The following is a 22,340-nucleotide window of genomic DNA, read 5'->3' on the forward strand; positions in this document are numbered from 1 at the left end:
TGAAGGAGAAGAATGAGTGAGATTTGTTGTTTTTGAAGATATTTTGAGAAGATTGATCAGTCTGGAAGAAAGTATTCTCAAGAGCTGGGCCTGACATTGGGTCTAGAGCTTGGTGTCCTAGGCTTGGAACCTGGCCTTGAGCCTAGAGTATGCTTGGGCTTCCATGATGGGATGGGACCAGCATCTGGCCTGGGCCATAGACTTGAGCCTCGGTGATGGGACCCAGTCCCGGCTCTTTTTTTTTTTTTTACATTGACGTCAACAGATCCTATGGATTGCCTCCCCCATTGATTTCAACGTAAAACAAAAAAAGTTTTTTTGTTTCTGATTAACCTGACAAATGACCTATCTATGAAATGAATGAACAAACCAAAGCAAATGTTTTGAATCTGCCCACCCATACTCCCCAGAAGCCAAATGAGTCAGTGCCAGCAGGTAGGAGATGGCCGAATATTGTCTGACAAGGCTATAGGAACCTAGAAGGCTGGATGTAAAAGCAACAGTTTTACTAGTTTTGGTAGCTTTTTTGGTATATACTTCTAAATCCAGATATTCAACTTTCCCTATTACTGAGCCACCTTAGGTTGCAAGGTGATTAGATAATAGGTTATTTATAGTATTGCTATAAAAACACAGTTCAGTAGACTGAGTGACATGCCTACGTCATTCCCTGGCCATTACTGAATATTTCTGTTAAACAAGAGATGTAAAGTTGTAGCATGAGAGCCTTAAAAGGCTTCTTGATTGCAAACTTTAGAATTTAAAACAGTTTGATGCAAGGAGACATGCAAAGGACTAAAGTAATCAAGAACAGGAAAGAGAAACGATAAAATTGTTTATTAGGTGATCTATTAATACATTTTAGAAACACAAAATATTTAGAAAGTTAACAATGGATGAATTCTTCTGGGCTATTCGGGAAAATAGTTTTTGAGTGAAACACGAGGCTGAAGCATCATGAGAGAGACTAAATTTGTCACAGAGGCAAGTCCCTGGTTTCCTCAAGGTACTGCTTGCATCACTTCCAGAGCAAACCCTGTCAACCAGTTCCCAAGGTAATATGGACATAGGGAAGCCACAAACCCTGATATGCTTGACTGGAAATAATGGCTTCCACCTAGAACAATGCGGAAGACCAACAATAAGGAGAGAGGAAAGAATGTGCCTAACAGCAAACTGGATGCTCCTGCATGTGTCCTTCACCCCCTCTGGCTTCTCACATTTGCCCCAGTGTGCCCAGCATCCGATGTCACAGATGTCACAGATATGCTAAAACACACATTTTGGGAATACATTTTGTGTTCCATGTGACATACTCCCGTCCTGGGCCTTTGTGGAGGAACGGATTATAAATGTGAAAATAAATAAATACACTGTTCTTGCACTTCACTTTTTATGCTAAAACTTCTGCTGCTGTCAAGAGATGTAAATGAGCTGACATGCTATGCAAGCAAATAGGAAAGAACAAATTCAACCCAAACGGCAAACTCAAGACTATAAAAGGAAGGAACACGACGACAGTCAGGACAAAGCAACAAAACAGGTCAAAAGCAGGAATGCAGTACTGCTAAAATGGGGGTCATGAAGTACTACTGCAAAAGGCCTTCCATCAAGAACCTGAATATTTTCAATACATTATGAAAAACTGTTTTCCGTAATTCGGAACAATGAAGATCTCCTGTAGCAGCTGCCATTATATTCCTGCTAATTTATCCTCTTGGTGCTTGTGTGACTGGTTAAGTGGTAGTCTCATTCATTTCTACCAGCATGGTGTATTTTGACCAATATGGCTAATTCATGATTAAATAATGCAGAGCCTACTTTTGCTTTTCCCAAGCATTACAAATTTAAAACGTTAGACAAAGGAAAGGAGAGGAATAGTTACTAGAAGCCGGTGCAAAGAGAAGCATGTTCTCACCTCTCGGATGTACTCTTCCTGCTCTTCCTTAAGTGTGAGTTCAATGAAGATTTGCTGTAGTTTTTCATTGCAGTAGTTAATAATGAACTGCTCAAAACTGTTATCCTGTACAAACAAGCAATGTTATAATCATATGAGTATAGAAGGAAAGGAGACAGGTGTCACATATAGTGTAGCCACTGCACTCATAGTCACTTCCACTAGCTTTGATTGGAATAATTATGAAAAAAACTTTTTTTTAGAAGTCTTGATTTTGAGAAAATTGTGACTTATTAAATAAACTGTTTCTATATTAGTATTAAGAAAAAACAAACTGTAGAATGTCTGATTGACAGCACAGCAATATCCACACAGAAGCATTATGCTGAATTAGGTCTAGTGCAATTACATATATGTCTCTAAAAACCTTGGCTTATAAGGTACGTGGCCAATGTTTTGAGCAACATCATAAAAACCTGGAATCTGGGACATGGAAAATTCTCTGTCTGCACCCAACCAGAGACATTTCACAATCCCTACTGTGGCAAGGTTACTCTTACATGAGACCCTTCATTAAAAAGAGAAAACTAATCTCCATTCCAACTTTTTTTTTCTAAACTTGAGAGTTGTCTTCCTGTAAAGCAGTATCCTAGCACAGTGTGCCCTGGCTGGAGTGCAGGTGTACAGCAGCTGCAGTCTCATTTCCTGTTTCCCTCCTGGCCTGCAGAATGCCCTCCTGCCAGCAGGAGGTATTGAGAGTAGCTCTTATGCAACAGAAACCTCATGGGGCTCTGTAGGCTTGTGAGCCTTGCTGGTTCTGTGCAGTTCAGATTGCAGAGGGAAGCTGGCAAAGGAGAAAGAAGCAGCACTTGGTAAGCCTGCTCCCAGAATTTTGCTGTTCAGGTATTGGGAGTGGAGTGGGGAAAGGGACAGATGAATATGCCACAGTGTGTGGAGGGAGAGGGAAGGGAAGGTGATAATGCTAGGAGATGGGAGACAGGGAAGTTGATGATGCAAAGGGTTGGGGGAGAAAGGGAGAGGGAGAAGGAAGATGATGATTCAAGGGGGTGGGGAGGAAAAGTGGAAGGAGAAAGAAGGAGATAATGATGCCAGAAAGTGAGGTTGAGGGAAGGTGATGCCAGGGTGTGGTGGAAGATTGATGATGATGTCAGTGGGGGAGAGAAGTGGAGAGAGAGAGGTAAGGGATGATGATGCCAGGGAGTGAGGGAGAGGGAAGATGATGATGATGATGCCAGGTGATGATGATGCCAAGGGCTAGGGAGAGGGGTGAAGGCAGAGGAAGGAGATTATGTCGGGGAGAGAGAAGATGATGATGGGGGGTGAAGAGAGAGGGAAGGTGGTGATGATGATGATGATGGTGATACAAGGAGGTGGGGAAGAGGTGGTGGAAGGTGATGATAATGCCTGGGAATGGGGGGGGGGGGGAGAGGGATGGAGGGAGAGGGAAGGTGATGATGATGCTAAGGGGTGAGGGAACAGGATGGAGGCAGAGGGAAGGAGATGATACTAAGGGGTGAAGAGAAGAGGGAGAGGGAAGGTGATGATGATGGGGGGTGAAAGGAGTGGGAAGATGATGATGTGAGGAGGGTGGGAGAAGGTGATGAAGCCTGGGGATAGGAGAAAGAGATGGAGATGGAGATGGAGAGAGGGAAGGAGATTTTGATGCCAGGGGGTGGGGGAAAGGGATGGAGGGAGAGGGAAGCTGATGAAGATGCAGGAGGTGAGGAGGAGGAGGAGGAAGGAGGGACAGAGAGAGAAGATGATGATGCCAGGGGGTGGGGGAGAGGGGTAGAAGGGAAGGGAAGATATTGATGATGATGATTATGATGTCAGGGGTGAGGAGGTGGAGAGAGAAGGTGATAATGTCAAGGGGTGCAGGAGAATGGTAAAAGGAGAGAGAAGGTGGTGATGATATAAGGGTGGGAGAAGAGGTGATAGGAGAGGGAAGATGGTGATAATGGTGGTGGGAAAGGGAAGATGATGATGCCAGGAAGTGGGGGAGAGGTAGAAGGAAAGGGAAGGTGGTGACGATGATGCCAGGAGTGAGGAGGTGGAGAGAGAAACTGATGTTGATGCCAGGGAGTGAGGGAGAGGGAAGGTGATGATAATATGAGGAAGGGGGAAGAGATGGTGGGAGAGGAAAGATGATGATGATGCCGCCGGGGGGAGGGGGGATAGGGAAGGGAAGGGAAGAAGATGATGATGCCAGGGGACAGGCATGATTATGATACTGGGGGAAGAGGCAAAGGAGAAGGTGATGATGCCAATGGGTAGGGGGAGAAGGAGGAGAAGAGAAGAGAAAGTGATGATGGAGAAGTGGGTGGTGTGCCCACGACAAAGTGACCCCTGTGCCAGGCGTGCCCTCTCTAGTCACACAAGGAGAGCTGCAAGAAATGTTGTCCAAATTTGGTTCATGCATGGGCATGAAACCAAAATGTCTCAGAATGCGAGACATTTTGGGCATGGAAATCCCAGGTGGAGCACGGCCTTTCAGGCACTCCATTTGGTCAGAGTGGTCGCCACTGATGTGCACCTTTTGTACATTAAGCTGTTTTATCACTATCAGCCCAAAAGCTAAGTAGGTTGGGAAACTCGCCACAATCCCATTCACCTCACAGCTTTACGTCTACAAGAACAGTTTGCCTCGCTATCTCTTCACACTTAGCTTTTTCTGCTTCCCCTTCAGCTCGCCCACTGGCTTTATTATGCCCTGCTCTGCATAACTTTTTATTTCAACCTATATAGCTTTAATAAAAATAGGTAAATTTACATTTAAAATGTCTCCAGATAAGTGAAAATATTAGTAATTATAACAATTTTAACACTGTAACACTACCATTTTTTGAATGTCAATTTAAGAACTAATGAGGAACAATATTTTTACATCTAAAGTAACTGACACATTTGCTCTAGAATCTTCCATTCTTGGCCACAACTGGACAAAAAAACTCCTCAGCAAACAGAGACCTAATGCAGGAATGATGTGTTGTTTTCTTGGTTTGGCCACTGTCTAAAAGGGATTTTTGAGGGCCAATAGATACACAATCAGGAGTTTCTACACTCAATAAAATTAGCCACACCTCAAGAGCTTCAGCAATTAGAGCTTTGTTGATATCAAAATGACAACAGAAGAAAACACACAGGAATTATTTGAAGCAATGGTACGGCTAAGTGGCTGTTTCTTGCCAAGCTGCTAAGAGTAGCAGTACAGACAGAGGAGCACACTCAGGCAGACACACGGTATGGTACAATCCACATTAATTTCAAGTAGCAGCTACTGGCTTTATTCTGCAAGATTTGCGATTTGGCATGTGCAGAATACAGAGGACGCACAGCTGGGTTAGGCAGAACCCAAATTAAACTTGTAGATCATCACCCCATGGGCTGCAGAGACGTTCAGCTGGTGCATAATCTTGCACACGCTCGAAGAGACGATTACAAGGGAACATGCAGCAAAGCTTCCACTGCACACATCATACTTACAGAATTCTGTGGCAAAAACAACAAACCAAAGGGGAAAAAAATATCACAGGAAATGGTCATTTTTTGACTCTCTAATAGTCCAAGTGGTCGACTATTTGTTCTGTGTACTCGGTATATAATCCACTTAAAACAGATAAGTTACATATTTTATTTGTAAATCTTTTAGTGAACAATAGATTTTTTTGGTTTTAAACATCAGTGCTACGTTTTTGTTTTTTTTTAGATAATTCAGTAGGCAGTTAAAAACAAATGAAGCCAGTCCTTAATTTTTAAAATGTTCATTCTGAAAATGCATAAGTATTTCCTACTTCTCCATGTCCACCATTCTGACAGCAAGTGAATCAGCCCCCCAATCTGCCCTGATTCTTGCAAGGATTCTATACAAGTTCCACACCATACACTTAAAGCAGGAATATAATGAATAAAAACAGCCTACAAACTTTAATACTCCAATACAAAATAGGAGGGCATCCTAGAAATAAAAGATAAAAAGGAAGCAAGAGAACCAAGATCATGATAGTATCAGATATACTGAAGAATCCATAAGCCTACCTCTTTAAGATTAGCATACTAATTATCAAGACAGTTTGTAACAGACATTTCTTTCCTTCTATTACATTTTTAGCCCAGCGCTATATGATGTTTTTCTTCTTCATTTGGAAAGCACATTTCACTCAGTGGATGCTCTCCCACGTTATGGACAAGAGCTGAGATCTCCCATTCATCTCCAGTATATACTTAAATTTTAGACTCTGTTTTGCTGCAGCTGGTATCAGTGGGAAAGCAATATGTATAAAATACTATAAGTATCTAGTAACAGATTTCAAGATGTAATCAGAACACCTAGATCCAGCAGTAATAAGTGCTTCAAAGTTCAGCTGTCAGACCATTTCAGTAATAAACGTCAACATTCAGGTGCACGCTGATGCTCATGCTAGGTAAGCAATGACTGAACCCAAAAGATTATGGGAAAAATTAGAACGATGTGAAATATCTGTGGGCTTGCATTTTTCAACTTCGTACAGCTAAGCTCCTTTTCCATGATGTAGTTATTGGCTGTTAATGACAGAAACATATGCTTACTCACCGAATTCTGTTTTCCAGGAGCATGTTGTAGGCACTTATACATACAGAAGGGGACTGAATCACAGCTTTTAGTAACTTTGTTCTTTGCTACCTATGCACACCTAACCTCGGAAGCCAAGTACAGCAAGAAGCATGCTACACTCAGAGTAATTGCTACCTGGTAGGAAACCAGTTGTCAGCGGTGATAAACGCCAGTCCTCAAGGGCTGGAAACCATTCTGGTCTAAAAGATATCCAGAGTGAACATGCATGAGCCTGATTTGCAGTCTGAAGCTCTAGTTTAATTTTAGGTTAATTTGGTATATTTGGTTAGCCTGAACACCAGTTGATTTGCTGATCCTTGAGGCTGGAACTTGCTATCGCTGGCTTAGGCACTTTCTGAAGTGCATCCTTGTGACTCCCATTGCTCAACCATTTTAGTCAACTTATACTATGATCTCTGAGCAGGTACAAAGCTCACACTCAAACATCACATGTGCCCAATTAAGTAGAAAGTAAAAGCTGAAATTGCTTAAGTTGCTACACAGAGTAAGTCTTAAAATATTCTCTGGTTATGGCATGATGATTTAAGGATAGACTGACTGTTGTATACACTACTGTGATATATCCTTAATATATAAATAACTTTATTACTGTGGTGAACAGGGAGAAAAGTGGTTATGTGGCCAAGTAGGCCTTCAGTTTTTGGAGATTTTACAGTACTTGGTGTACCTAGTGAATCTGTACAAGCTCCTTCTGTCAGTTGCTAAAGCAGGTTGCAACTAATTTCACATGATGATGAAACAAGTAGACGTCCCTAACTTAAAAAAAATAATTAAAAAAATTCTCTAACCATTTTTTTTTTGCATGTCTACTGCTGGTTACAACAAGGTAATTGCTTTTATGATTGCCCCTGTCCTTTATCCACTGAAAAATAAGAACAGCTCACAACGTGAAAGACTGTGCCATGTTTATAGTAATCATCCAGCCACAGCCTTGAAGTCTGACTTGTTTTGACTCTCTAGTCTGTTGTTTCGATTCTCATGGACAAAGGACCTGGCACAATGACAGCCTGCTCTTGTCAGCAGAACACACATATGGAGATAAGCTCTGCATGAGCAGAAATGCCCCCAAATGCCACAAGATGTTTCAAACAAATGGCAGGAATGGTGTACAGTGCAACAGATGCATTTAAAAAAAGGCAGCTCAAGACTACATGGAGAATAAGTAGTGATTTTCTTTTAAGACTATCCCTAAACTCTCAATACGAGTTATAGGCCTCCATTATATAACAGAAAGATTTCTATTTTTAAATGATAACCAAACAAAAATTGAAGGAAGTTTGGATTAGTATAGAGAATGCAGCAGCTGTGAAGAAGTGAAGGGAACAAAATCAAGCATAGTCTATGGCATTATATAGCAAAACAGGCATCATTAACCTATAAACATGATGGCAGAATAAGACAACATGGCCTATCTAGTCTGTCCATACACCAACTAATCAGTTCCCAACCCCTTCCTTCTTGAATTTTGATACCACCCCTGTGAGATTGTTCCATGCATCCACCACCTTCGCGGTAAAAAATATATATGTCCTTAGATTACTCCTCAGACCTCTCCCTTTCTCCTTCTCCTCATGACTTCTCATTCCAGAGTGTCTTTTCCACTGAAAGAGGCTCATCTCCTGTGAACTGATACTACAGAGGTATTTAAATGTCTCTATCATATTTCCCCATCCGGCCTTTCCTCTAGGATATATATGTTTAGATCTTTAAGTCTATCCCTATAAGTTTTAGAACTAAGATCATTGACCATTTTAGTAGCCATCCTCTGGATCAGCTCCAACCAGTTTATATCCTTTTGAAGGTGCAGTCTCCAGAATGGTATACAGTATTCCAAGTGATGTCTTACCAGATACATATAACGGGGCACTATCACCTCCTTTTTTCAGCTGACCATTCCTCTCCCTATGCAACCAAGCATCTGTAACCCTTGTCCAGACCAGGGCACATGGGCAGGGCCACAAACCACGCAAGGCCCCATGACTTCGTGGGGTTCCCGCATGAGGGAAACGTTCATTCTTTTCCCCCTTAGAATTTTGTTTTCATGTGGGCTCTTCCAGCACACCAGTCATGCACCCCCAAAAGACGCATTCACGCCAGCTTTGTTGTTCAAAATAAAAATCTTCACTGATGGCAGTGAAAATACAAAGTCTAAAAATAGATTACACTTCCAAGTAGTGCACCACACTGTAACTCAATTCGGAAAAAAAATCACAAAAAAATAGTCTCATTCACCACTCCCCACTTGTTCCCCAAAACAAATCAGCTCTTTGGGACAGATACCCCTTCCAAACCTAGGCCCTCCCACTACCCTGTTTGTAGCTGTAATTGTTTCTCCAAGCCTTCTCTCTCTTCCCCCCCCCCCCCCTTTTAGTCTCAGGCTGATTGTAGCTGAACCAGTCCTTGAGTCTGGTGAAATGGATGCCCTTCCTCCGGCACCTCACAGTTCCCTGGTCCATCAACTCTCCAGGGAAACCCTAGAATTCCCACTTCACTCTGGAAGACTTTCCCAGGCTCCTTCCTCTGACACCTCCTGGTACACTTGTCCCCAACTCAGCAGGACCCTCTTTACACTCCAGTGTACTGAACTTCTAGAAACTCCTCTCCTCAAATCTTTCTCCTTCACTGTCATAGGACCCCAGTGCTTTTTATCCTCTCCTCACTCCCCAGGCAAGCCCTGCAAAGGCATAAGGTCCTCATGTGCCCTCCATGGACACACCTGCTCCCTTAGCCCTGAGCTAAGGCTGACTTTCTACCCCCCTCATGCACATGGGCACCAGGAGGTTTGTTAGATCTCAAACCCCCTCCCAAAGGGAAGTGGTACACTACATTAACACACCTACAATACACTGACTTCACAAATAAGGGCAGGGTCTGGATGGAGACCTCCGACTCAAGCTATTGGCAGGATAACATATTGAGCCCACAATTGCCATTCCACTAAAGGGGCAACCACCCACATGGGGTAGAATCTGACATCCTGTAATGCATCTTTTTGGCCTTTGCCATTGCTTTATCCATCTTTTTGGCCTTTGCCATTGCTTTATCCATCTGTTTGGCCACCTTTTTTTTTTTAGATCATCAGATATGCTCCCCCCCAGATCCGGCTCTTGTTTAAAATAAAATAATTTCACAGTCCAAAGTACCAAATGACTGTTTTAACTGTTTCCTACAAGTTAAATAATTTGACTCAGCATTTATTTCTGATGCTCTCCAGGTGATACATTGTCCTTTCGCACTGAGGATATCTCCCCAAGGCCTACTGCCCAGGAGGAAAGGGTTAGGTCAGCTGTCATAGTTGGTGATTCAATTATTAGGAATGTAGACAGCTGGGTGGCTGGTGGGCGTGAGGATCGCCTTGTAACATGCCTACCTGGTGGGAAGGTGGCGGACCTCACGCATCACCTAGATAGGATTTTAGACAATGCTGGGGAAGAGCTGGATGTCATGGTACATGTGGGCACCAATGACATAGGAAAACATTAGAGGGAGGTTCTGGAAGCCAAATTTAGGCTCTTAGTTAGAAAGCTTAAATCCAGAACCTCTAAGGTAGCATTCTTTGAAATTCTCCCTGTTCCACACGCAGGTCACCAGAAGCAGGCAGAGCTCCGGAGTCTCAATGCGTGGATGAGATGATGGTGCAAGGAAGAGGGATTCAGTTGTTAGGAACTGGGGAACCTTTTGGGGAAGGGGGAGTCTCTTCTGAAGGGATGGGCTCCACCTTAACCAGGGTGGAACCACACTGCTGGTGCTAACCTTTAAAAAGGAGATAGAGCAGCTTTTAAACTAGAACAAAGGGGAAAGTCAACAGTCGCTCAGCAGCGCATGGTTCGGAGAGAGGTATCTTCAAAGGATACTAATGATGCATTAGAATTAGGGCATCCTGACAGTGAGGTTCCAATAATAAGAAAAGTAGTCCAAGTGCCTGTAACTAAAAACTCACCTGAGCTAAAACATTCTAACTTATCCCTATCAATTAAAAAGCAGAATGAAAATACATACAAAAACAAACTTTGAAATGTTTGTATGCTAATGCCAGAAGACTAAGAAGTAAGATGGGAGAATTAGAATGTATAGCAGTGAATGATGACATAGACTTAATTGGCATCTCAGAGACATGGTGGAAGGAGGACAACCAATGGGACAGTGCTATACCGGGGTACAAATTATATCGCAATGACAGAGAGGAGCACCTGGAGGCTGTGTGGCACTTTATGTCCGGGATGGCATAGAGTTCAACAGGATAAACATCCTGCATGAGACTAATTGCACAATTGAATCTTTATGGGTAGAAATCCCTTGTGTGTCGGGGAAGACTATAGTGATAGGAGTATACCGGCCACCTGATCAAGATGGTGAGACTGACATTGAAATGCTAAGAGAAATTAAGGAAGCTAACCAAATTGGTAGTGCAGTAATAATGGGAGACTTCAATTACCCCAATATTGACTGGGTAAATGTATCATCGGTACATGCTAGAGATATAAAGTTCTAGGATGGAATAAATGACATTTTTATGGAGCAATTGGTTCAGGAACCGACAAGAGAGGGAGCAAGTTTAGATCTAATTCTCAGTGGAGCACAGGATTTGGTAAGAGAGGTAACAGTGATGGGGCCACTTGGCAATAGTGATCATAATATGATCAAATTTGAATTACTGACTGGAAGGGGGACAGTAAGCAAATCCACGGCTCTTGTGCTAAACTTTCAAAAGGGAAACTTTGATAAAATGAGAAAAATTGTTAGACAAAAACTGAAAGGAGCAGCTACAAAGGTAAAAAGTGTACAAGAGGCGTGGTCATTGTTAAAAAATACCATTCTAGAAGCACAGTCCAGATGTATTCCACACATTAAAAAAGGTGGAAAGAAGGCAAAACGATTACCGGCATGGTTAAAAGGGGAGGTGAAAGAAGCTATTTTAGCCAAAAGATCTTCACTCATAAATTGGAAGAAGGATCCAACAGAAGAAAATAGGATAATGCATAAGCATTGGCAGGTTAAATGTAAGACATTGATAAGACAGGCTAAGAGAGAATTTGAAAAGAAGTTGGCCATAGAGGCAAACACTCACAGTAAAATCTTTTTAAAATATATCCGAAGCAGAAAGCCTGTGAGGGAGTCAGTTGGACCATTAGATGATCGAGGGGTTAAAGGGGCCCTTAGAGAAGATAAGGCCATCGTGGAAACCTTGGTCTGATCCAGTATGGCAATTTTTATGTTCTTATGACAGGACTTGGAATCAAGGGGGAGAGGGTCCCACTCTTTAGTTTCTACCCTAGGCCCCAGCATGTCTCTAACATCAGCCCTGTTCATCAAATTGCATCAAACTGGGAGAATTGCATCAAACAAATGTCATATATTAAGTCTAGAAACTGCAGCACAGAGGAAGATAGTCTGGAACTTCAAACTCTAACATAATACAAACAAGGCTATATCATTACAAGCCGCCCTCATCACACACATATATATATACATTACACACACACACACATATATATATATACACACAAAGAGACAAAATATGTAATGGACAGCTTACCGTCGCTCCCTGTGACATAGTAAGGGCAAAGGCGATCGACTATGGCGCCGATCGCCTTTGCCCTTACTATGTCACAGGGAGCGACGGTCGCTCCCTATGACAAAGTGAGGGCAAAGGCGATCGACTTCCAGTATGGCGCCGATCGCCTTTGCCCTTACTATGTCACAGGGAGCGACCGTCGCTCCCTGTGACATAGTGAGGTCAAAGGCGATCGGCGCCATTTTGAAACCTCCAGCACCGGCACCGGCACCGAGGGTATGATTGAAGGGATGGCTCCCGGACCCCCCTCTAGACCACCAGGTACATGTACAAGGTTTTTTTTGGGGGGGGGTCAGGATGGTGGGAGAAGCAAAGGGGTAATTTGTAAAGGGTCGGGGTGGGGTTTTTTTTATCGAGCCATCGGCGCCATTTTTATCAGTGGTAGCCAAAATGGCGCCAATGGCCCGAGAGCGGGAGATCACGCCGGGACCCCCCCCCACTGGACCACCAGGTAACTTAACATTTTGGGGAGGTTCGGGAGGGTGGGGGAGGGTAAGGAATTGGTTTTAAAGGGTCGGGGTGGGTTTAGGGGTTGTTTTGGTGTGCCGGTTTTCCCGCCCTCCCCCAAATAATTCCCGTGCCCTATTTAACGATACAATACAAATGCCCCTGACGATAAATCGGGGGCATTTGTATTGTATCGTGCACTCTAACGATTTAGAATGATTCTAAAATTATCTGACGATAATTTTAATCGTTCAAAAACGATTCACATCCCTAAAGCAGAGTCTCCTAGACTCACAAGGTCCTTCTGCAGTTCTTCAAATCCTCTGCTTTTTTAATGAATCAAAACAATTTTGCATCATCTGCAAATCCGGTCACCTTATCATTCATTTCTCCATCATTTATTTAGCATATTTATGAATATGCTAAATAGCACAGGTCCCAAAACAGACCCCCTAGGACATAAGAACATAAGAACATAAGAAAATGCCATACTGGGTCAGACCAAGGGTCCATCAAGCCCAGCATCCTGTTTCCAACAGTGGCCAATCCAGGCCATAAAAACCTGGCAAGTACCCAAAAACTAAGTCTATTCCATGTAATAGGGATGTGCAGACAAAAAGTTTATGTTCATAAGTCCATAAGTCGAAAAGGGGGGTCAATTTCGGTCAATATGGACATATGGAGAATTCCATAAGTTGAGTCTATGTCCATACGTGCACTGGTTCCCTAAATAAAAATTTAAACCCCTCACCCTCCTTAATCCCCCCCCAAGACTTATGAAAATTCCCTGGTGGTCCAGCGGGGAGTCAGGAAGCCATTCCTCTATTCCTTTGCGAGGAGCACGTGACGTCCGCGTCACGTCGGAGTGACGCGGCTGTCACGTGGTCCACCGCGGTTCCGCTCCCGGACCCCTCGTTGGACACAAACGGAACTTTTGGCCAGCTTGGGGGGGGCCTCCTGACCCCCCCAAGCTGGCCAAAAGTTCCGTTTGTGTCCAACGAGGGGTCCGGGAGCGGAACCAGCTTGGGGGGGTCAGGAGCAGCTTGGGGGGGCCTCCTGACCCCCCAAGCTGGCCAAAAGTTCCGTTTGTGTCCAACGAGGGGTCCGGGAGCGGAACCGCGGTGGACCACGTGACGGCCGCGTCACTCCGACGTGACGCAGACGTCACGTGCTCCTCGCAAAGGAATAGAGGAATGGCTTCCTGACTCCCCGCTGGACCATCAGGGAGTTTTGGTAAGTCTTGGGGGGGATTAAGGAGGGTGAGGGGTTTAAATTTTTATTTAGGATCAACGATCGCGATTTCCAACGTATTCAACATAGCTATGTTGAATAAGTTGGAAATCCGATCGTTTTCGCCTCATCACTTTTTTAAGTTAAAAAAAAAAAAATAAGTAGCGTTTTACATATAAGTTCAAAACGAATGCACACCCCTACCATGTAACCATTGCTAATGGCAGTGGCTATTCTCTAAGTGAACTTAATAGCAGGTAATGGACTTCTCCTCCAAGAACTTATCCAATCCTTTTTTAAACACAGCTATACTAACTGCACGAACCACATTCTCTGGCAACAAATTCCAGAGTTTAATTGTGCGTTGAGTAAAAAAGAACTTTCTCCGATTAGTTTTAAATGTGCCCCATGCTAACTTCATGGAGTGCCCCCTAGTCTTTCTACTATCCGAAAGAGTAAATAACCGATTCACATCTACCCGTTCTAGACCTCTCATGATTTTAAACACCTCTATCATATCCCCCCTCAGTCGTCTCTTCTCCAAGCTGAAAAGTCCTAACCTCTTTAGTCTTTCCTCATAGGGGAGTTGTTCCATTCCCCTTATCATTTTGGTAGCCCTTCTCTGTACTTTCTCCATCCATCCATCCATTAACTATCTTTTTTCATTTGGAAAACTAACATTTAGTACTATCCTCTGTTTTCTGTCTTGTATCCAGTTACCAATGCACAATAGAACAATGCTTCTAGTCCCAAGCTCTCCCAATCTCCTAGGCATTGACTTTGTCAAATGCCTTCTGAACATCCAAATATACTATATCACCAACTGGCTCACTGGTATCAGCATGCTTATTTACACCCTTCCTGAATCATCCTTGGAGCCCTTTGTAAAATTAGTGTCACATTGGCCACCCTCCAATCTTCTGGTACCATGGCTGTTTTAAATGTTAGGTTGCAAATCACCAGAAACAGGTCTGTAATTTCATTTTTAGGTTTTTCCAGAACTCGGGGAGAATACCTTCTGGTACCAGCGATTTGGTATTCTTTAGTCTGTAGATCTGAGTTATTATGGCCTCCAGTTTCACAGTGATTCCATCTAGTCAATCAGTCATCATCATCAAAAAATATTTCCAGTGTGAGTATGACCTCTCCCCCTTGCCCTCAGACATCCTTCCCAGTAAAGACAGAGGCAAAAATTAATTTAGCTTTTTTGCTATTTCCTTGACTTCCTTGATCACCTGTCTTACCCCTCGATCATCTAGCAGTCCAATTTACTGCCTCACAAGCTTTTTACTTCAAATGTATTTGGAAACATTTTTATTAATTATTTTTTTTTTACCTATATAGTAAGCTTTTCAAATTCTCTCTGCCTGCTTGATTACTGTTTTACATCTAACTTGCCAGTGCTTATGTTCTTTCTTGTTTTCCTCATTTGGGTCTGCTTTCCAGTATTTGAATGATGCCCATTTGGCTTTAATTACCTGTTTCACCTCACTATTAAACCATGCTAAAAGATGTTTGGTTTTCCTTCAATTTTTTTTAATGCACGGATTACGTTTTGTCTGGGCCTCAAGGATGGTTATTTTAAACAGTGTCCATGCCTTCTGCAAGTTTTTAACCTTGGGGTTTGCGCTGTTCATTTTTCCTAACAAATTTACTCATTCCATTCTCAAGTCAGGCTTCTGCTGACTGGGCCAGCTAGGGCCCGGGATGCTGGGAGAGTGGGGAGTGGGGCAGGCAGAGGAGGAAGGTATCCCAGTCACCAAATGATGATACCTAGTAACTGGACTGAGGACCCATATTAGTCAGGGTCTGGCAAAAGCCTTGAAGTGTGGCTCCAGCCAAGGGGTGTTTCTACAATGACTGGGATACGTGAACTTGGAGGTGTATATACAATAAAGGAAAAACACCGGAAAGCTGCAAATTGAAGTCACCATGCCTCCGGACCTCAGGCAGGAATCATGCCTACTAACTTTTAAAAAGAAATTAAAGACATGGCTGTTCTGCCGAGCCTTCTCAGACACCAGCCCAACAGCCTGACTTATAACTGTTCTAGCAACTATGCATATAAACAAGCACTAAACCATGTATATAACTTATTATGAGGACGTTTACAAATTATCATGAGGACAGCTCCTTGCCTCCCTCGCATACTCCAATGTATATTATACTCTTTCTTTGTACCCCTTCTCATTTCCTACTCCAAGTTAACACATCCTTGTTATAATGTAACTTTATACTCCTTCAAATCGTCTCTACTGTTTGGTTGGTTATAGTTTCTACTTGTTCGATGTAAACCGAGCTGATTTGATTTGTATCAAGAAATTCGGTATATAAAAGCCTTTAATAAATAATAAATAAATGGTGCCATAGTTCAACAGAGGCCCAAAGGAGCAAGAAGGAACTGCCAGGGCTAAAATATCCTGCAAGAAACCTAAACATACCTAATAGAAATTGCTATTCTAGTTTCAAAATCTCTAACTAGTGCTTCATTGGACAATATTTTATAAGCCAAGACTGAATAGTGCCAGTGGTCAGGCTATCACTTCATATAAACTGCATTAGGAATGGAGACTGCTCTCTCAATGGGATTTATCAAGCACTATACAAATCATGTAGGACACAATCAGCATACGTTTTAACATCTGCATGTATACTGGCTATTAGAATGGGGCAACAAAGTAGCAAGCAATGGTGATGTTCTGCCAGGTCACCAACCTGGAACGTTTTTGAACTTGGTTTCTTTTCCCCATTGGGAAAAAGTGGAATGGTTGAAATTGCCGCTGGCCCATACTCAGTCTCTCTGCACCACCTCCCCCTTAAAAAAAAAAAAAAAAAAATGACCACAAGTAGCAAGGCATTGAACGTAAAGCATTATTCAATTACTCTTCTCTGTCAAACGTTTGGCACATTTCAAATGAATAGTTTTAGATAAAAACCATCTTTTCCATACATTTTTAAAAAACTAAAATGTCTCTTTAAAAAGGTACTTAATTTCAGCCAATGGTAAATGCTGCCAAACCTCGGTTAGACTGCACCGCCATCAACGGCACAGAAGGAGCCAGAGTGTCAGCCTCACATTCAAAAGGAAGCAAAGGCAAAATTACAGTTCTCTCTTTTTTTAAATAGTAGAGATGTGAATTCACACTGCCATTTTATTTCTACAATGGAATTTATTAAGACACTCCCAGTGCCCTGCATGATTTCATAACTTTTAGACTATCGTTTTGGGGTAGAAGGGTATCTGTGAAGTTAGATTCCAGCTTTATTTGAATAAAACTGGACAATTCTTTCATGTAATTAAAATCCAAAAATATATTAAAATGGTGGCCGCTGCCCTCTATAACTGCTACTTTCAAGGTGAATTTTAAAAGCCCAACACGCACATCAAATAGGGGATGCATGGATATGTTGGGCTGGCGCGCACCGAGCGGCTTTTAAAAGCCAGCAGGATATGTGCGTAAATGCTGCTGTGTGCACATCTCGCAACTTCTCAGAAAGGGACATGGCATGGGCAGGGCATGGCATTTCGGGACATTAACCAAAACTTTGTGCATAAATACTAGGGATGTGCATCGTTTTTATGATGAATTAAAATATCATATGATATTTCATAATTCGTCATGTATCGGGGGTCCCCGAAAATGATAGGAAAACACCACAAACCTTCGTGTGGTTTTCTTATCGTTTTGGGAGGGGGGGAGAAAGGGCACACAGAAAAAAAAAACCCCAAACCCACCCCAACCCTTCAGATCTAATTATTTACAATCTCCCACCCTCCCAACCCCCAAATATTTGCCTAAAGTCCCTGGTGGTCCAGCAGGGGTCCCGGGAGCGATGTCCCCCTCTCGGGTCATCGGCTGCCACTAATCAAAATGACGCCGATGGCCCTTTGCCCTTACCATGTGACAGGGGTTATCGGTGCCATTGGCCGGCCTCTGTCACATGGTAGGAGCAATGGATGGCCTCGGAGGGAACTTTCCTTCCACTTCCCCCCACCTTCCCCTATCTAACCCGCCCTACCTAAATCCCCCCACCTTAATTTTTTTATTTACGCTTGCCTTTGGGCAGGTGTAGATTGCGTATGCCGGCCAAGTGCCGCGCGCGATCCCCGGGCCCAGCAGCAGTGAAGAGGCCTCTGGCCACGCCCATTCCCCGCCCCGGACCTCCCCGCCCATGCCCCACCCATTTTTCAAGCCCCGGGTCTTACATGCGTCCCGGGGCTTGCGCGCATTGCCGGGCCTATGCAAAATAGGCTTGGCGCACGCAGGAGCAGGTTTTCGGGGTTACATGTGTAATATATGCGCGTAACCCTTTTAAAATCCGCCCCTCTGAGTTTTATTTAGTGCCAATCAGAACTACATACTGCAGTGTGATTAAGGTTTTTTAGCTAAAATTATTTGTGTAGATGTTGGTTTTGCTAATGAATATTTGTGCAGAAGTTTCTAATTATATAAAGCTTCTTTTAAAAATAAATTTATTTTGATGTGGTTCCTGCTACTGTAGCCCCCTGAATGCTGTTGTGGTGGTGTGTTCAATGAACATTGTTAGTGCCATGAATGGCCTAGTCTGTGTGTGTTATCTGGTGTGCTTCAAAAGTATCTTTCTGGGAAGTGCTGATTTAGAAGCAGCCTGCTCAGAGAGCCCTTGGCTCTGGAGCATTCTATTGGATTCACTTGCTGGATGAGTTGCCAGCACCCTAGTTTAGTAGTTTGGAATGCTTTTAGGGAAGCAAATGTGGATTCTTAGGCACCAGCCTCCCCCGTGAAGAAAGAAGACTTGGAGACAAGCAGATGCGGGGAGGCAGAGGGAGAGGGGAGGAATTTGTTTTTTGTAGCAAGGGTGACCTGACATTTTAAAAAAATGAAATGAATGGGAAACCAAACAAAATTTCTTTCATTTCTTTTTAAAAACCAAGCAAAACAATTTCCTATTTCATTTCCAGCTAATACCTATCTCCTAGGGATGAGCAGCAGGGACGGATTTGTCTCATTCGGTATTCGTATTCATGGGGATCCAAATCCGTTGCATCCATTCTCTGGGGACCCCAATCCATTCATTAGTTACATATGTATTCGTTTCCAAAAAAAACTCCCATCCCAACCCTTTAAATTTAATTAACTACAACCCCCCACCCTCCTGACCCCCCAAGACTTACCAAAAGTCCCTGGTGGTCCAGCGGGGGTCCTGGTGCGATCTCCTGAACTCGGGCTGTCGGCTGCCAGTATTCAAAATGGCACTGATAGCCTTTGCCCTCACTATGTCACAGGGGCTACCTTTGCCATTAGTCGGCCCCTGTCACATGGTAGGAGCAGAAAATGGCGCCAGCAGTCCATTGCTCCTACCATGTGACAGGGGCCGACCAATGGCACCGGTAGCCCCTGTGACATAGTGAGGGCAAAGGCTATCGGCGCCATTTAGCCGACAGCCCAAGTGCAGGAGATTGCGCCAGGAACCCCGCTGGACCACCAGGGACTTTTGGTAAGTCTTGGGGGGGTCAGGAGGGTGGGGGGTTTATTCGTTAGATATGTTGTATTTGTGGGGGTTCACCATATGTTTCGTGACCCTACGAATACAACAAATAGGGACATATATGTTGTGGATTGCCAATATGTTGAAAACGAATGCACACCCCTACTATCTCCCACTAGGAGCTAGGACTGTCACAAAACTGCATTGCAGTGTCAGTTTTCAATGCATTTGTGAAAGGGAGCACTGTAACCTGCTACATTCATGGCCATAAACTTTGAAATCTATATGATTGCACAAGAAGCGATAGGCCACCTCTAGTTTGCAAAATTCAAAGAAGTACCCTTTGAGCAGCTTCAGATATCCCCATGCCAGCTTAAACATTATTTTTGTAGCATTAGAAAAAAAAAATATGTGGTGGGGGCCAAACACCCCAGACTGTTGTCACTTTTCCAAGGCTCAGGTATTTTACCAAAGAAATGCCATGGTGTGCACTTACAGAGCACAGTTTTCATTTACATTTCTTACCTAACCAAGTTTGGAATTTGGTTTCATTTCACACAATGAAATATCTTCACTACAACAGGCTACGTTCCCAACTGATCTGACACGCATGGTGATAAAGTTAAATGAGGGCTGTACTATACAGCGAGTGCTTTGTTAAGCACAACTCGGGTTTGCATAATTCCAGGACACTGGACATAGGCTGTCTTATTGTGCTGATAAGACATGTTTTTGCATGGAAAAAAAACAAGCCAAGCTCAAAGGAGTTGCTTATAAATATTCAAGAGTAATCACACATTGAAAATTCCCACTGGTAAGTACATTCACTCGGTTATTTATTTGACAACTGAAAAGTGCAGATAGCTGAATTTTAAATGCAATAATATGGGGGTGGGAGGAAGTTCTGATCTGATTCAATTTTTATTCAACATGTTCTCACTGGAGGAAAGAAGAGAAAGGAACAGCATAGAAACATTCAAATATTTGACAGGCTTCAATAAAGTATGGGAACAAAGGATTTCAGTATTTCAAAGGATGCTCCCTGAAGACGATAAGCAGAAAGCAAGGCACAGATAAAGAAAGCACAAGCTAGTGACACTGCAAGGCTACAACTTAACAGAAACCAATCAGGCCAATGCTGCCAGGCTGGTCACAGCCAGGTATTGAATAGAAAGGCCATGGGGACATAAGTGGACAGATATGAGAGCAATGGCCTCGCTGGATCTGGTGACTGATTGGCTTGCTGTAGTGCTTGATGTAGGGAGATAGAGGTTGGGAGAGGCCTGGGATTTTGGTATGAGTCTGGGAACCTGTATGCTCAGCTACCCAGCATGATGGAGAACCAAAAGGAAAGACAACTAAAGTAACTTGGATAAAAGGAAAAATCCTACAAGCAGTCAAGCTTTTATGATCAACAGCTGCGATATATCCTTACCCATTTGGATCAGAAAAACTGGGCAGGCTGGATGGCCATTTGGTCTTTATCTGCAGTTATCTACTATTTTATTATGTAAGATGAAAATGTCCTTATAAAAGGAAATTCAAGTCGGGGATCATGATCTGAAATTGCAGGGGGGGAAGATTCAAAGGAAACGAGAGAAAATACTTCTTTACTGAAAGGGTGGCAGGTACCTGGAACAACCTACCAGCTGAAGCGCTAGAAGAAACCAGTTCAGTGACAGAATTCAAGCATGATTGGGACAGCTATAGGAGGACAGCTGCAAGCAAACCACCTCCAGGGCAGAGGCAAGGCAGAGGCAAGGAAACACAAGTAGCACATGTTCTAGTCAGGGGGGGAACAGGCAGGCTGCAGCTCCCCAGAAACCCACCAGCATTCCAGGACGGCCTAGGTGGCTGGATGGGCAACAGCTTGCTAGTTTTGTCGGTTGTTTAGATTATTACAAAGTTTGGTGACAAGACATGGGAGAGGCCCCAAGTGTTGGATTATTTATACATTCTATTTGTACATTCTGTCTTCTCAGGATGATAGAGAAGCAGAGAGGAAGTCTACAAAAAACCGACTATTTGTAAGAAGCGAGGCAGCCAAACTTCTACGGCTGGCAGCTGGAATATTTCCTAGACTATGCTACAATGTAATTTACCAACCCAACAAAAGGCACATTTATTGAAAATCATATATTCTGCTGGATTCAGTAGTATATGTAATTTTTTCCACAACCTAATTAAAATAAATGGACTTTTGATTAAGTGAGGATAAAATACACATATTAGTATCACCTGCTGTTGTATGACAACAGCAATGTACTGTAAACAAAAGCCATGTTTCTTTAGCATGATAGTTTACTGTTGTAATTAAGATACATTTTTAAATCATTAGTTTAATAAGCAATTCGCTAAGCTTAGCTCAGTTCAAGTACAAAGTTATTTTTCAGGATCAAGGCAACAATAATGAATCCTGAACTTTGCATTCCAGGTTTGCATATAAACCTGTATTACAACTGCCTATCCATCCCAAACCAGTGCAAATGTGTTATCATAATTAAAGGTATAGCATTAATGGCATTCATTTAATCTATATCAATTTGGCATTTTATAACCAGGTCTGGAAGGAATGGATTCTTCTGAATCCTTTAAGAAAGTCCTACTTATGGGGTCTGGGGTACTGATACGCAGACATAAAGGGAAAAAGCACAAAACTGTAGGAAACCTGTCAAGCAGCACTATCTGAATTTTGAAGAAGGCTCATTACCAGGTAAAAATGTTGCTAGCAATAAGTTTTTCTGGGTTATCATAAGGCTTGAGACTACTCTTAACAGTGACATGGGGATATCCTGCCCGAAGCGGAAGTTACTACCATAAGAAACTTGCTGGGCAGACAGGATGGACCATTCTGCCATCATTACTATGTTACTGTGAATATACTTCCTGAAGTCTAACCTACATTTCTCCTGCTGAAATTAGGACCAGTTATTTATTGTCCTTTCCTCCGTGAAACTGGAGAATAACCGATTGCCATCTTCACTATAACATAGAGGGGCTATAATTTTTTGAAATAAGGCTACCCTCAAGTCACCCCTTATTCTTCTCTCTTCCATCTATCAGCACAGGTTCCTTTAACCAGTTATATT

The 22,340-nt window shown here is 43.0% G+C and overlaps 1 protein-coding gene across 1 annotated transcript in view; it reads right to left on the reverse strand.

Annotated features, from left to right (window-relative positions):
• MYO1B (myosin IB) overlaps positions 1–22,340 on the reverse strand; it is a 367,758-nt gene that overhangs the window by 151,430 nt on the left and 193,988 nt on the right. Inside the window, 1 exon segment of the mRNA XM_029606086.1 lies at positions 1,919–2,023. Within this exon segment, the coding sequence (XP_029461946.1) occupies positions 1,919–2,023 (105 nt within the window).

Source organism: Rhinatrema bivittatum, chromosome 6 (genome assembly GCF_901001135.1).
Source record: "Rhinatrema bivittatum chromosome 6, aRhiBiv1.1, whole genome shotgun sequence".
Classification (NCBI taxonomy): Eukaryota; Metazoa; Chordata; class Amphibia; order Gymnophiona; family Rhinatrematidae; genus Rhinatrema; species Rhinatrema bivittatum.